The sequence below is a fragment of the Pelodiscus sinensis genome, chromosome 8, assembly GCF_052426305.1.
Source record: "Pelodiscus sinensis isolate ZL-2025 chromosome 8, ASM5242630v1, whole genome shotgun sequence".
Classification (NCBI taxonomy): Eukaryota; Metazoa; Chordata; order Testudines; family Trionychidae; genus Pelodiscus; species Pelodiscus sinensis.
This window is the reverse complement of record NC_143059.1, coordinates 63,452,098-63,464,796: the sequence shown is the minus strand read 5'-3', so window position 1 is coordinate 63,464,796 and position 12,699 is coordinate 63,452,098. Positions and strand designations below refer to the sequence as shown.

The following is a 12,699-nucleotide window of genomic DNA, read 5'->3' as shown; positions in this document are numbered from 1 at the left end:
AGTCCCAGCATCTGGCAGTCAGAGGCTTAGCCATCTTGCCTGATACCATTAATGGACCTACCCCAGTGATGGGCAACCTGTGGCCGATGCACCCCCTCTTTCCCCACACCTCTCAGACACTGAAGCACTAGAGCCCCACACATACCTACTTCTCTCCCTCCCCACCAGCACTTTTGGAGCACCATGAGTTGGCTGGTTCACACACTATCCTTACTTCTCCCCCGCTCTCCCAGCACTTTCTCAGTAGTGTGAATCAGCTTCTTATTTATTCTGCATGTCTACACTATGAGTATTTGGGCTCCTAAGCAATTGAAAAATGCTATTGCTCCTCGTATGCAAAGCTAGAATGTACTAATTATATAACAGGGAAATAACTTCACCACAGGTATTTAGCATTATACAGACTTCCAGGCTTGTTCTCTTGCACACAAATACTCTAAAATAGATTTAAGTATGGCTTCAGGATTTTTCCCAAACCCTGAAGGATGATATTCCATTCGTGCCCTGATGTTCTGTTTTCAGTATTTGAATGAAAACCCCTACGTGCCTATCCATCTAATACTAAACTAAAACAAAAATCTTTACTTTGGTCTCCATGGCAGATGTTTAAGATAGTACTATGGTCAATGGGAGCTCCCATGTAGGGAGAGCAAATGACAGGCCATCTTTTTTTCAGCTTTGAGAGGAGAATTTTATCCTGTATAATTTAAGTTCCAATTTGAGGGATTCTCCCTCTCTGCCCCTAAGTTTCCACATTTTTCCTCCAGTTGAACATGTTGAGAGAGTTTGACAGATGATCCTCAGCCTTTCACAGATCTTAGACTGGAAACTTTCTTTAGCTTCTTTAAAAGAAAATAAGAGTAAAGAAGTTTATTAGCAGTTTCATTATTTAATAAAAGACCTATCTGGTTATTCAGAATAACTGACTCTCACACTTTGTCCTTGGTAATCACTGTGACCACCACATTGAATCCTTCCTGAACTTCCTCTATTTCATGGGTTCCCAAACTGGGGAGTATGAAGAAATTCCAGGGGGGAGGCGCAGGGGCGCGAGGCCCATCATTTCCCCCTCTCCCCCCCCCCCCAAGTTTTGCTGCTATTTTTGTTTTTCATTCCCAGTCATCCTTTTTTTTTCTCAACAAGTTTTGCTGCTATTTTGGGGGGGGGGGTTGAGGGTTTCTCAAAAATCAAAAAGGGGACGTGATGCCGAAAAGTTTGGGAGCCACTGCTCTATTACATTGTATCAAGTTCTTTTTCTCAGTGTGAAGACCGCTCACAAATCTTCCTCTCCCTACTTGTCTTCTCTGATCTTTATTATGTTGTTTACACCCCCACATACTAAAATCAGAGAGAGGGATGTAAAATTCCATTTAATTGATTAACTGGTTAAATGTAATGTTTAACTGATTAAAGGAGAGATGGGCAGGACAGCCTGCAGCCAGGCTGGAGGGGTCATCCTCCCTCCCCCCCCCCCCCCCCCCGCTGTGGATGGGGGCTGCTCCAACCAGGTTGGAGTGTCCCCTGCATGCAGTGGGCTCCACCGCGCCAGGCAGAGGTGCTCCAGCCCTCACCTGTTAACCAGAACTGGTAAACATCACCTATTAAGAATCCACATCCCTAGTCAGAGATAGCAACCTCACATGCTGAAGAGTCAGTTTCTCACCGGTATGCCATGATACCTTTTTCCATGCTGCCCTTTATGATACAAGCTTAAATACTGCGAGAGAGTTTACCTACAGAGTCACACTGACCCTGGAACTTGCTGGGATTATAAGGATTCACTTTTATAGAGTAGCTTGCAGGATTGAGGCCTAAATTATCACATTCAAAAGCAGCATTAGATAGGTTAAAATGAAATCATCCGTCATGGGAGTACATTTGATTTGTGACTAAAGCCATATGAGCTATTACCTAGATTTAGGTTTCTTGGATTTCAGTCTCAGCTCTGTCACTTATGTGCAAGCTCACCTTGAGCTAGTCACCCATAGGTAAATCTTGCTCCCTCATGGCTTAGTCAGGATCTGAAAAGCAGCACAAATAAATAGTCAATGTTTTATATTTCCTACATATTTTATCCATTTTGTAAAAAATACTTGCCCCCTAGTGAGAGAGGGAGAAATACTATAAAGTATCAATCTTTTTAAAAAAAATATTCATGGTCTGGTTGTGTTAATGGAGTATTATCATCATATGGGAATAAATGCCATTAATTACCAGCACTACTGTATACATATGTATCTAAGGTCCACCTCACTGAGTTGATAAAAGAAACTCTCTTATCAACTTTCTTTACTCATCTTATTTTGGTGGAGTACCAGATTCGATGGGAAAGTGATTGGTGCTCGATTTAATGGGTCACCAGAACCGCTAAATCAACCCTTGGTGGATCGATCTCTGCAGCATTCATTCCTCCCATAATGGAGCCATACCCCAAGTGAAGTAAAAGACACAGCTATTGACTTCAATAGAGGATAGTTCTAGGGTCTATGGGCTGGTGAGAGTCTAGTCCAGTGGTCCCCAACCTTTTGGGGCTGCCAGGCACCCGGGGCAGGGCTGTTCATGCACTGCACGCCCAGGGCAGGGGCCACACTCAGGGCGCAAGAATGGCTCAGGCTGGCCCGGGTCACTAGGTGGGTGTACATAAATGCCCTGGCGGGTGCCATGGCACCCACAGGCACCGTGTTGGGGACCACTAGTCTAGTTGGTTGATACAGTCATAAAATGGAATTTTCAGAAATGGTTAAGTGGCTTAGGAACACAAGTCTCATTCAAAAATATAATAGAATTTATTCTCCTAAATCACTTAAGCTTATTTGAAAATCCCACCCATATATTTAGTGTTAGTATTTTTAAAAGTGTTTTTTACAGTTTAAAGCAGTGGTTCCCAATCTTTTTGATACTGGGGACCAGTAAACCCATTCACAAGCTTTTGGAGGACTGGTAACATTTATTTGCATATTCATTAAGCAAATGATGAATATGCAAATAAATTGTTTCCATAGCCCCCAGTGCCAACTTTAGCAAAGCTTTTGATACTGTCTCCCACAGTATTCTTGCCAGCAAGTTAAGAAAGTATGGATTGGATAAATGGACTGTAAGATGGATAGAAAGCTGGCTAGGCTGTCGGGCCCAGGGTTTCCCAAACTTTATATAGTTGGAACCCTTTTTTTTTTTCAGTGCCTTTTTTTGCGGCCCAAAAATATAAACGCATATAAACTGGGTTGAGACAGGAGGTGTGGGCTCTGGGGTGTGAATGGGGGATTTAAGTGTAGGAAAGAGTGAGAAGTGCAAGGGAATTTGGATGCAGGAGGATGTGAAGAAGGGGATGCTGGCTCGGGGAGGGGGCTCTAGGCTGGGGAGTGCTGGGCTCAGATGGAGGGTTGGGGTGCTGAGCAAGCCACAGGCTTGTGGATGTGAAGGTGCAGGAGTTTGGGTTGCGGGTGTGAGGGGCTCAGAGCAGAGAGGTTGGGAGTATGATGGGCTCAGATCACAGATTTGCAGTGTGTGAATGGTGCAAGAGTGTTGTGGCAGAAGATTGAGGATGTGGGGTTGCAAGAGTTTCAAGATGAGAAGCTCAGGACAGGGGGTTCTAGTGTATGATAGGCTCAGATTTGGAGTCGGGACGGGGAATACAGGAGTGTTATGATGCTGTGGCCAGATGACAACTTGGCCCCATTGGGGGCTTGTTGGCCAGGCTTCATTTTTAAATAAAATATTGTCAAACACAAAAGATTTCAGCATCGTCTTTATTTATGAGAAGGGTGGGTAACCTGTTTTGAGTTGGGGCCACTGGCCCACAGAAAATTCAGTCGGGGCCACACAAGTGAGATACAAAAACACAACACCTCCATACCCTTCAAACCTCACTGATGTGGCCCCAACTGTGCTTGTGGGTGCTGGGACAGGGTTCTGGGGCAGGGTGCTTGTGGGTGCTGGGGCAGAGGACAGGGTGCTGGTGGATGCTGGGGTAGAGTACTTGTGGGGATCTGGGTGGAGGGGAGGGGACAGGGACCCATACCTGGGGATCCTGCAGCTGCATGCCAAGGCCCAGTAAGTGCGCAGGCTGCTCCCCTGTACTCCAAATAGGTGAGGTACCTGAAACACTGGTCCATCGCATGCCTGATGCCTTCCTGCACAGGGGGAAGGGGAGTCCCGGACCGCGCCAGCCCCAACCGCTCGGGCAGCACGCGCCTTGTTCCTCCGCTTCCCATGTCAGCACATGCCACCCGAGCAGCCGGAGCTGGCACGATCCCAAATCCCCACCCCCTCCGCAGCGCTCAATGGACCAGCATTTTAGGTACCGCGCCAGCTATTGAGGCAGGGGAGAGAGCAGCCTGCGCACTTCTGGGACCTGGCGCACAGCTGCAGAACTGCCCTCTGACCCCACAGGAAGCCTGCACTACCTCCGTGGTCCCTGGAGATAGCATCAGAGCGGCCACACACACACACCCCGTCCCCAATCCCAGCCGCTTTATCGGCCGGCGCTGGCTCCCTTTCTGCGTCAGTGTGCCCGGCCTCCTCCCTGGTTCCTAGCGCCCGCCGGATCTAGCCCCACCACCCGGAAGCGTGCCCGACAGAGACGCCGCGAGCGGAGGGCTCTCTCCCAAGAATCATGAACGCAAATTTTTCTGAAGACCGGTATTGGGTCGTGAACCACACTTTGGGAAACGCTGGTTTAAAGCATATGAATGTGAGCGAGGAATTCTGTTCCTGGCTATTTTATTGACTTCCCATCTGCCCTTGAGCAAGTCACTTACTGTTGGAATAGTCTTTCTTTTATTATTGAAAATGTGTATGCAAACTATGTTCAACATTTTAGAGAAGTGTACCAAGAATCTTGAACACGATTATTTGAATTAGTTGTGAATTTGTTCTTTCATTTCTTAATTAATGAAATACCACTGTTTTCCAAATTCCAGATCTAGAGTGGCTGAACACCGAAGGCCCCATTTCTCTGTACAAAGACCTTTGTGGAAAAGTGGTGGTTTTGGATTTCTTCACTTACTGCTGCATCAACTGCATACACCTGCTGCCTGATCTCCATGTGTTAGAGCACAAGTACTCTGATAAAGGTATCAGTGATTTAGTATGCTTAGAATAGAATTTCTTGGCAATATCACAAATGGAGTAGCTGAGTCATTTTGTTTCTGGTTACTAAACATTTGGCAAGCCTTCAGTGGTGTCTAAAAGTACCTTTTAATCTATGTTTGCCTCAAAACAGGAGGACTGTATGTACTCCCACAACACTTCTAATAGAGGTTAGATTTGGTAGTTGTTACATCTGTGTATTTAGAAAAGCAGTATTAGTACTTTAAAGTCCAAGTCTGTGACTCTCATGAATAGGACTGTTTGCAGAATAAGGTGCTACTCAGTGTGAGTAAGGGTGCAAGAACGGACCCTGAATTTCTAGACCTGTATGAGCCACTGAATTTGCTTTCAGGCCTTGAAAGGTTTAAAAAAACCCAGATTTTAAGTAGGCGAGGTTCTGTACCAGCTGTGATCAGAGTACACACACCTGATGTATGTAAACTTACAATTTTCTTGGGGTTTTGTTTTATTAATAACTGCAATAACAACAAAATAAAAAGCTGATCTAAAGTTTTCCCCAAAGTTTGGCTGTTCATAGGTTTTTTCCTGCAGGACCTCCTCACTTCACTCTTACTTCTCTTTGCTCCAGTAATGCATTTCAGCTCCTCTTTAAATTCTGGTTGCAGATTAAATCTGCCTGCCTTTCTGACTAGGTAGACAGGTAATATCTTTAATTAGACTCACTTCTGTTGGTGAAAGAGATACAGTTTTGAGCTTCTTAAGTAATAATTGCCATCCATCTTTATGAAGAATTCTGATCTCCTGACATCAGGATGAGTCAGAAGAGGAGAATTGCATTCTTAGTAGGGTCCTAAATGCTACTAATCAGTGATGGACACTTTATAGCATATTGGAAAAGATATTTTTTTCTGATGAGATGAGAGGGATTGAAACTAACTTTGGTCTTCAACTCTTTGTTATGGCCTATCATAATTTACCATGTTTAATATTTGTTTGACCTCCCATGGGGCTCTCTTATTAATTATCTTCTTGATATTTAACTTATTGCATTTTTCACTTCAGTTAAAGTAATAAAACATAGCTAGTTTTTCACAAAGTATTGTTATTGATATACTGTAATAAACACACACAACACCTTAAAGAAGACTTACAAAGAAAGTTCCCTGCCCTGAAGAGTTTATAGCTTATTTCAGGGAAATACAATATTTGGTACAATGGTTGAGATAAAAGAAATGGAGAAGTTGCCAGTGAGGAAATACTATAACAGCAATTTGAGACAAGCAAATTCTAGGTGGTACAGCGGAAGTAATTGACACATGGGAAATGGGCTGTTCCAGAGTTGCAGGAAAGGCTTATGTGAAAAGTGCAGTGTAAGATAGCACTGGTATTTCAGTGAATAGTATATCTTTTCTTTTACTACTTCTAACTTTATTTCTATCTACATACGTCTTTGGCTCTTAGACTGCAATACAGTGGAACTCAATCTTGAGGCAGTTCCTTCGAAACTCTGCAGCTAATCAAATAGTTTTGAATAAAATCCATCCCTCTAGCTTTGTGTCTTCCATCTTTTTTGTTTCCCTCCACTCCTATGTTGAACACCATTGCCTATATTCTTCCTCTCTTCTTTTCACATGCCTAAAACATACAAGCTTTTCTATAAGGCCTGGTCTAAAGGGGAAAGTTGACTTAAGATGCGTGACTCCAGCTACATTAATTACGTAGCTGGAGTCAAAGTATCTTAAATCAGGTTTAGGCACTGTCCACACAGTGGAAAGTTGATGGGAGCACATGCCCCCATTGACTTTCCTTACTTCTTGTGAGGAGCAGGGCTACCAGTGCTGACAGGGGCACCCTCTCAGTTCGAATTAGCAGGTCTTCACTAGACCTGCTAATTAGAACCTTGGAGATTGACTACAGCAGTATCGATCTCCGTAGTGTAGACCAGCGGTTCCCAACTGCTGCCGTTCCCCGATTCACTGGCTGCCAGGCCACAGAGGCTGCCAGAGCTCAAGCTGGCTGTTCACAGCATCTCAGTGCTGGCAGCCATGGTGGCTGAGGCACGGCAGGATGAGGCGGAGAAGGAGGCGCCTTTCGCCCTCCTCCATCCTCCATGCTTGGGGAGGGAGGCAGCGGGCCCCTGCCTGAATGGCCACTAAATGGTTCTAAATATGATTCATTCTTGTGACGCCAAGCATCCATCATTTCTACTATATTCAAGATCTGCTCCTGTCTCTTCCACACTGCCCTGCACAGCTTACAGGAAACTTAAGGCTAGGGATGGGAAAGGTTAATCAGTTAGCTGGTTAATTGTTAACTGGTGGGGGCTGGAGTTTAATTGGCTAACCAATTAAATGGAATTTTACATCCCTACTTAGGGCCACTGATTGGGGACTGATGGCAGGTGGGAGGTGCTAGTGGAGGAGGAGACATTGAGTGGAGGGACTACTAATAGATTTTCAGCATGTACCATTTTTCCCCCTGGCTGTGTCTACACTGCACCCCTTTTCCGGAAAAGGGATGCAGATTAGACACTTTGGAATAGGCAAATCCGCGGGGGATTTAAATATCCCCCGCGGCATTTGCATTAACATGGCTGCTGCTTTTTTCCGGCGTGGGGATAAGCCAGAGAAAAGCGCCAGTCTAGACGTGATTCTCCGGAAAATAAACCCTTTTCCAGAGGATCTCTTATTCCTTTGGTTTATTTTCCGGAGAATCACGTCTAGACTGGCGCTTTTCTCCGGCTTATCCCCAAGCCGGAAAAAAGCGGCAGCCATGTTAATGCAAATGCCGCGGGGGATGTTTAAATCCCCCGCGGATTTGCCTATTCCAAAGTGTCTAATCTGCATCCCTTTTCCGGAAAAGGGGTGCAGTGTAGACACAGCCCCTGTGTGTGTGCTAGTCCCAGGCTACCCATGAAGTCAGTGCCTATGCCACCAGCCTTTAGGGAGTGCCAGACTTGTCTCCTGCTATACCCCTCCAATTCTGATTTTTCCGGAATGCTTTACCCTTTTTCTTGCTGCTCTAGGCTAGTGTTGCACTAGTGCTTGTGCCAAAAATCAGCAATGGGGAGGCAGCTCCCAGGAAGAAGATAGCTTAATGTCTAGAAGTCTCCCTGCTGAAAAGGTTTGCAGGAGATAGGGCAGATAGGAAGAAGCTTGGTATGTGAAGGGGAAGCAGTGATGATTACTGGGAATATTAGGGAAACAGAGCTTTTTCCAGGAAAGGAATGGGAAAATGACTATAAGAACAGTGAGATTAGTAGATCTTCTGCAGGTTGGTGTGAAGAGTGAAAAGAAACAGGAGTTCAATTTACTTATGTCCCATTCCTTGTTCTGTGTGGCTATGTCTAGACTGCAGGCTTCTTTCGAAAGCATCTTTCGAAAGAGCCTCTTTCAAAAGATCGCGTCTAGACTGTAGGCGGATCTTTCGAAAGAGAAATCCGCTTTTTCGAAAGAGAGCACCCAGCGAGTCTGGATGCTCTCTTTCGAAGACGGCCTCTTTACATTGAAGAACGCCTTCTTTCGAAAGAGGAACTTTCAAAAGAAGGCGTTCTTCCTCGTAAATTGAGGTTTACCGCCATCGAAAGAAAAGCCGCGTTCTTTCGAAATAATTTCGAAAGAACGCGGCTTGAGTCTGGACGCAGGGGAAGTTTTTTCGGGAAAAGGCTACTTTTCCCGAAAAAACCCCTGAGTCTGGACACGGCCTATGAGTGTACACTTGATGTTTCTGTGACTTAATGTATGATTTAGATATTTGAAGGCATGATGCCTTTTCCCTTCTATTTTATTGCATAGTGGAAGCATGAATTAAAGACTATATAAAACATGCATGGGAGTATCTTTTTCTTATTTATTATACTATACATTAACTTCATAGAATGTCAGAAAGTACTAACATTTGTTTTATGATCACATTGTGCAAGTACTCTGCTGACATACAACAAATAACATGGCTACATCCAGACTGGCAAGTTTTTCCACAAAAGCAGCCACCTTGGCGGAAAAACTTGCTAGCTGTCTACACTGGCCACTTGAATTTGCTCAAGAACACTGACGATCTAATGTAATATTGTCAGTGTTCTTGCGCAAATACTATGGTGCTCCCACTAAGGGATAAGCCCTCTTGCGCAGGGCCAGTGTAGACAGGGGAGGACTGTTTTGCGCAAAAAAGGCCCGATGGCAAAAATGGTGATCGGGGCTTTCTTGCGCAAAACCGCATCTAGCTTGGCACGGATGCTTTTCCTCAAAAAGTGCTTTTGCGAAGAAGCATCCATGCCAATCTAGGCGCTCTTTTCCGCAAATGCTTTTAACGGAAAAACTTTTCCGTTTAAAGCATTTGCGGAAAATCATGCCAGCGTAGACGCAGCCTATGAGATTAGATTGATGGAACTTCAGCAATATGCTGCTGTGACATGAGATGCCTGATCATAAGAAGGTGTTGTTTTAAGATGATCAGAAACATCAAACCTAGCTATATGCACATACACACATTTTAATTATCTGGATCTTCAATAGGTTTGTCTCAAAATAAAGCTCACTTTTGATGAATTATATGCCACCCTGATCTTTACCTGAAATAGTCTTGCCTGTATCTCTAGCAGCACTATTTCTGTTTTCAAAGTGGCATTCAGTATGTTATTTTAAGCCCCAGGGCATATTCAGTTCATGTTATCAGTAGACCAAAAATTGCCTGTTGAATTTCTATAAGAGGAAATACTTTTTTAATATTCAGAAACCGTTTGGCAGAGGCCCAAATTTGTGCTCTTGAATAATCCTTGAAACCCAGGTTTTAATCTGGGGTATGTTAAAATGGCAACATGTTCATCAGTCGATACAGTAGTTTGCACAATTTAGATTGTTTGCTTTTTTGAAAAAAAAGAAACCCTAAATGTCCTCTGGGCTCACAAATTGTAGGATATATTTAATCTAATGCAGATTAAAAACAATTGAAAACACTAACTTTCTTGCCACAAATTATATACTTTAAAATTTATATGAAAATAGCAATTGTATAGCAAAAATCATAACTTTAACTTGGCAGCCATCTTTACAGAGACAATCCAGTGAACAGTAACAGTAAAAAATGAATTGTAACCTAAAATTACTTTTCCTTGAATGGGAGACACAATATGGTTTTCTATTTCTGTATGCTGTGTCACTTTTTTATAGCAAGACGGAAAGCGGGTACCTTTTATATTGCATAATACAGCCAAAGAGAGAGCAGTTATATTCTTCATTATTCATATGGCACCATAATCATATGCGACACTATGGGTATAGCGTGGGTGGGATATGCTCAATAGTTAACAGAATCACACTTCAAAGATTTTATATTCTAAAGCAGGGGTGGGCAAAATATGGCCTGCGGCCTGCATCTGGCACGCCAAGATGCTGGATCCAGCCCACAGCCCAGTGGGAGCCACAGCCAGGCTCCCCGCCTGCCCTGCCCCTTTACAGCGCTCAGAGCAGCCGACTGTATGGGCCATGATGTTCTGTGGGCGCTATGAGTCCGGGGGAAAGACGGGGAGAGGCTTCCTGTGCTGCCCCCTCCTCTAGCACAATCTCGCAGCAACCATTGGCTGGAAATCGGCCAATGGGAGCTGCCTGTTTCCAGGACAGATAGCATGTGAAATACCCTTCCTCTCTGCCCACAGGCTCACAGCTTTCAGAGCAGCACATGGCCCTTGTAGATGGGTGCTCTGAGTGGCTTAAGGGGGCATAGAAGGCAAGGAACCTGTCTGAGAAACCTCCTGGGCTGCTGGCTGAGAGCTGCCCAGGTAAGCACCTCCTGGCCAGAGCCTGCCTCTGGCATTCCAGCCCCTCCTGTCCCCACAACACTCTGACCCTCCCTCCACCTCCTGCTGTACTCCTACCCCACATAACCCAATATGTACCTATACCCATTCCAAGACTCTGCACTGTCACTCATACCCCTCCTCCAGGTCACAACCCCCTCCCAGACATTGAACCCTAATCTCCTACTCCTGATCACAACACAAATCCCTGCACCCCCTCTTGAACTCCTGCTCCAGGTCACAATCCCCTCCCAGACCTTGCACTCCCTCCTGGATCCCTCCTCCAGGTCAGAATCCTCTCCTTCATCCAAATGCCTTCCCAGACCCCACACTACCTCTTGCACCCCAGTCCTTTACCCCAAGCTCCTTTCTGCACCCAACTTCCATCCCAGACTCCACAGCTCCTCCATTAATATCATGGAAGATGAGAACCTTGACCACTTACCAGATTTTTGGAGTGGCTGCCCCATCAAAAATAATTTCCCACCCCTATTCTAAAGGTACAATACAGACAATACAAAATATATGTTATGCAAAGAGTGGAGCACCACGGCACAGCTTTAATGCTTTGCCTCCTAAATTCATAGAGTCATAGAATAATAGGACTGGAAGGGACCTCGAGAGGTCATCGAGTCCAGCCCCCCGCCCTCAAGGCAGGATCAAGCTCCGTCTACACCATCCCTGACAGATGTCTATCTAACCTGTTCTTAAATATCTCCAGAGAGGGAGATTCCACCACCTCCCTTGGCAATTTATTCCAATATATGACCACCCTGACAGTTAGGAATTTTTTTAATTGGTCCTTTAAATCTTGAATTAGTAAATTGAGTGATCTGGATGTATATTAATAATCATTTCCAATATTTGGAATGCTGGGGAGAAAACGGGGGCTTCTGGAGAATCCTGCATCATGGACAATTCAGAATTTTGCAGAAATTAATGTTGTGCAGGTAGAATTTCCTATTTTCCTCACAGAAATGGACAGTAGAAATGTCCATGTTAGCTGCCACTAGGGACCAAGCAGAACTCAGTTCATAAATAGAAGACAAGACTGGATAGAGGGGGTGAGAACAGGAGGGTTCCCAGCAGTTGCAGTTCTCAGCATACTCTCGAGGGAAGTGGCAGTATGCAGGAAACTCCAAGCAAGCCCAGGACCCAGCATCAGGCTATTTCTCCTTCTGGATCCCTGGGGCTTAGGAAAGTAGAGTCTGTGAATGTCGGGGAGAAGGAGCCTGCAGCTGGGCTATGGGCCATAGCGGATGGGTGTCTGGGCCAGGGGGGCCTGCACCTGGTCTCTGGGGGTGTAGTTGATGAGTGTGTGGGGATTGCAGGGAGGGAGGGTGGAGGCTGTAGCTGGATTCTGTGGACAGGAGGTTTGTGAGTGTCTGTGCTGGTGGGGCCTAGGGATGTGAATGGGTTAAACAGTGTGAGGCTGGAGTAGCTCCCAGCCCAATGGTTGGCAGGGGATCTCCTGTAGCTGGGCTGGAGTCGTCCGTGCCCCCCTCCCCCCCCCCCCCCCCCGCACTCACCTCCCCTTTAATCTGTTAACCGGTTAAATAATATGTTTATTTGGTTGACCAATTAAACTGGACTTTACATCGCTGGGGGGGCCTTGTAGTTGGTTTCTGGGGGAGGGGATGTGAATGCCTGGGAGGAAGGTTGCCCTGACTGGTCTTTGGAGAATAGAGGATGTAAGTGTCTGCCCTCACCCTCATTTCCCCTTTCCCCCTCCCTGGCCCGGGCCTCAGGGAGGAGTGGGCAAAGGAGGAGGAACTGGGCTATCAGTAAGGGTTTCTTCAGCATTAGAAGATGTATGAGAATTTATTGCCTAAAATAATTTTTAACCACTCTCTAAA

The 12,699-nt window shown here is 45.3% G+C and overlaps 1 protein-coding gene across 2 annotated transcripts in view; it reads left to right on the top strand.

The window, feature by feature from the left end:
• The window catches only part of NHLRC2 (NHL repeat containing 2), a 58,932-nt gene that overhangs the window by 4,167 nt on the left and 42,066 nt on the right, over positions 1 to 12,699 (top strand). For both annotated transcript variants that reach the window (XM_089780206.1, XM_006134970.5), the window contains exon 2: positions 4,920 to 5,072. In XM_089780206.1, coding sequence (XP_089636332.1) covers positions 4,920 to 5,072 — 153 coding nt within the window. The remainder of the gene's footprint in view (positions 1 to 4,919; positions 5,073 to 12,699) is intronic.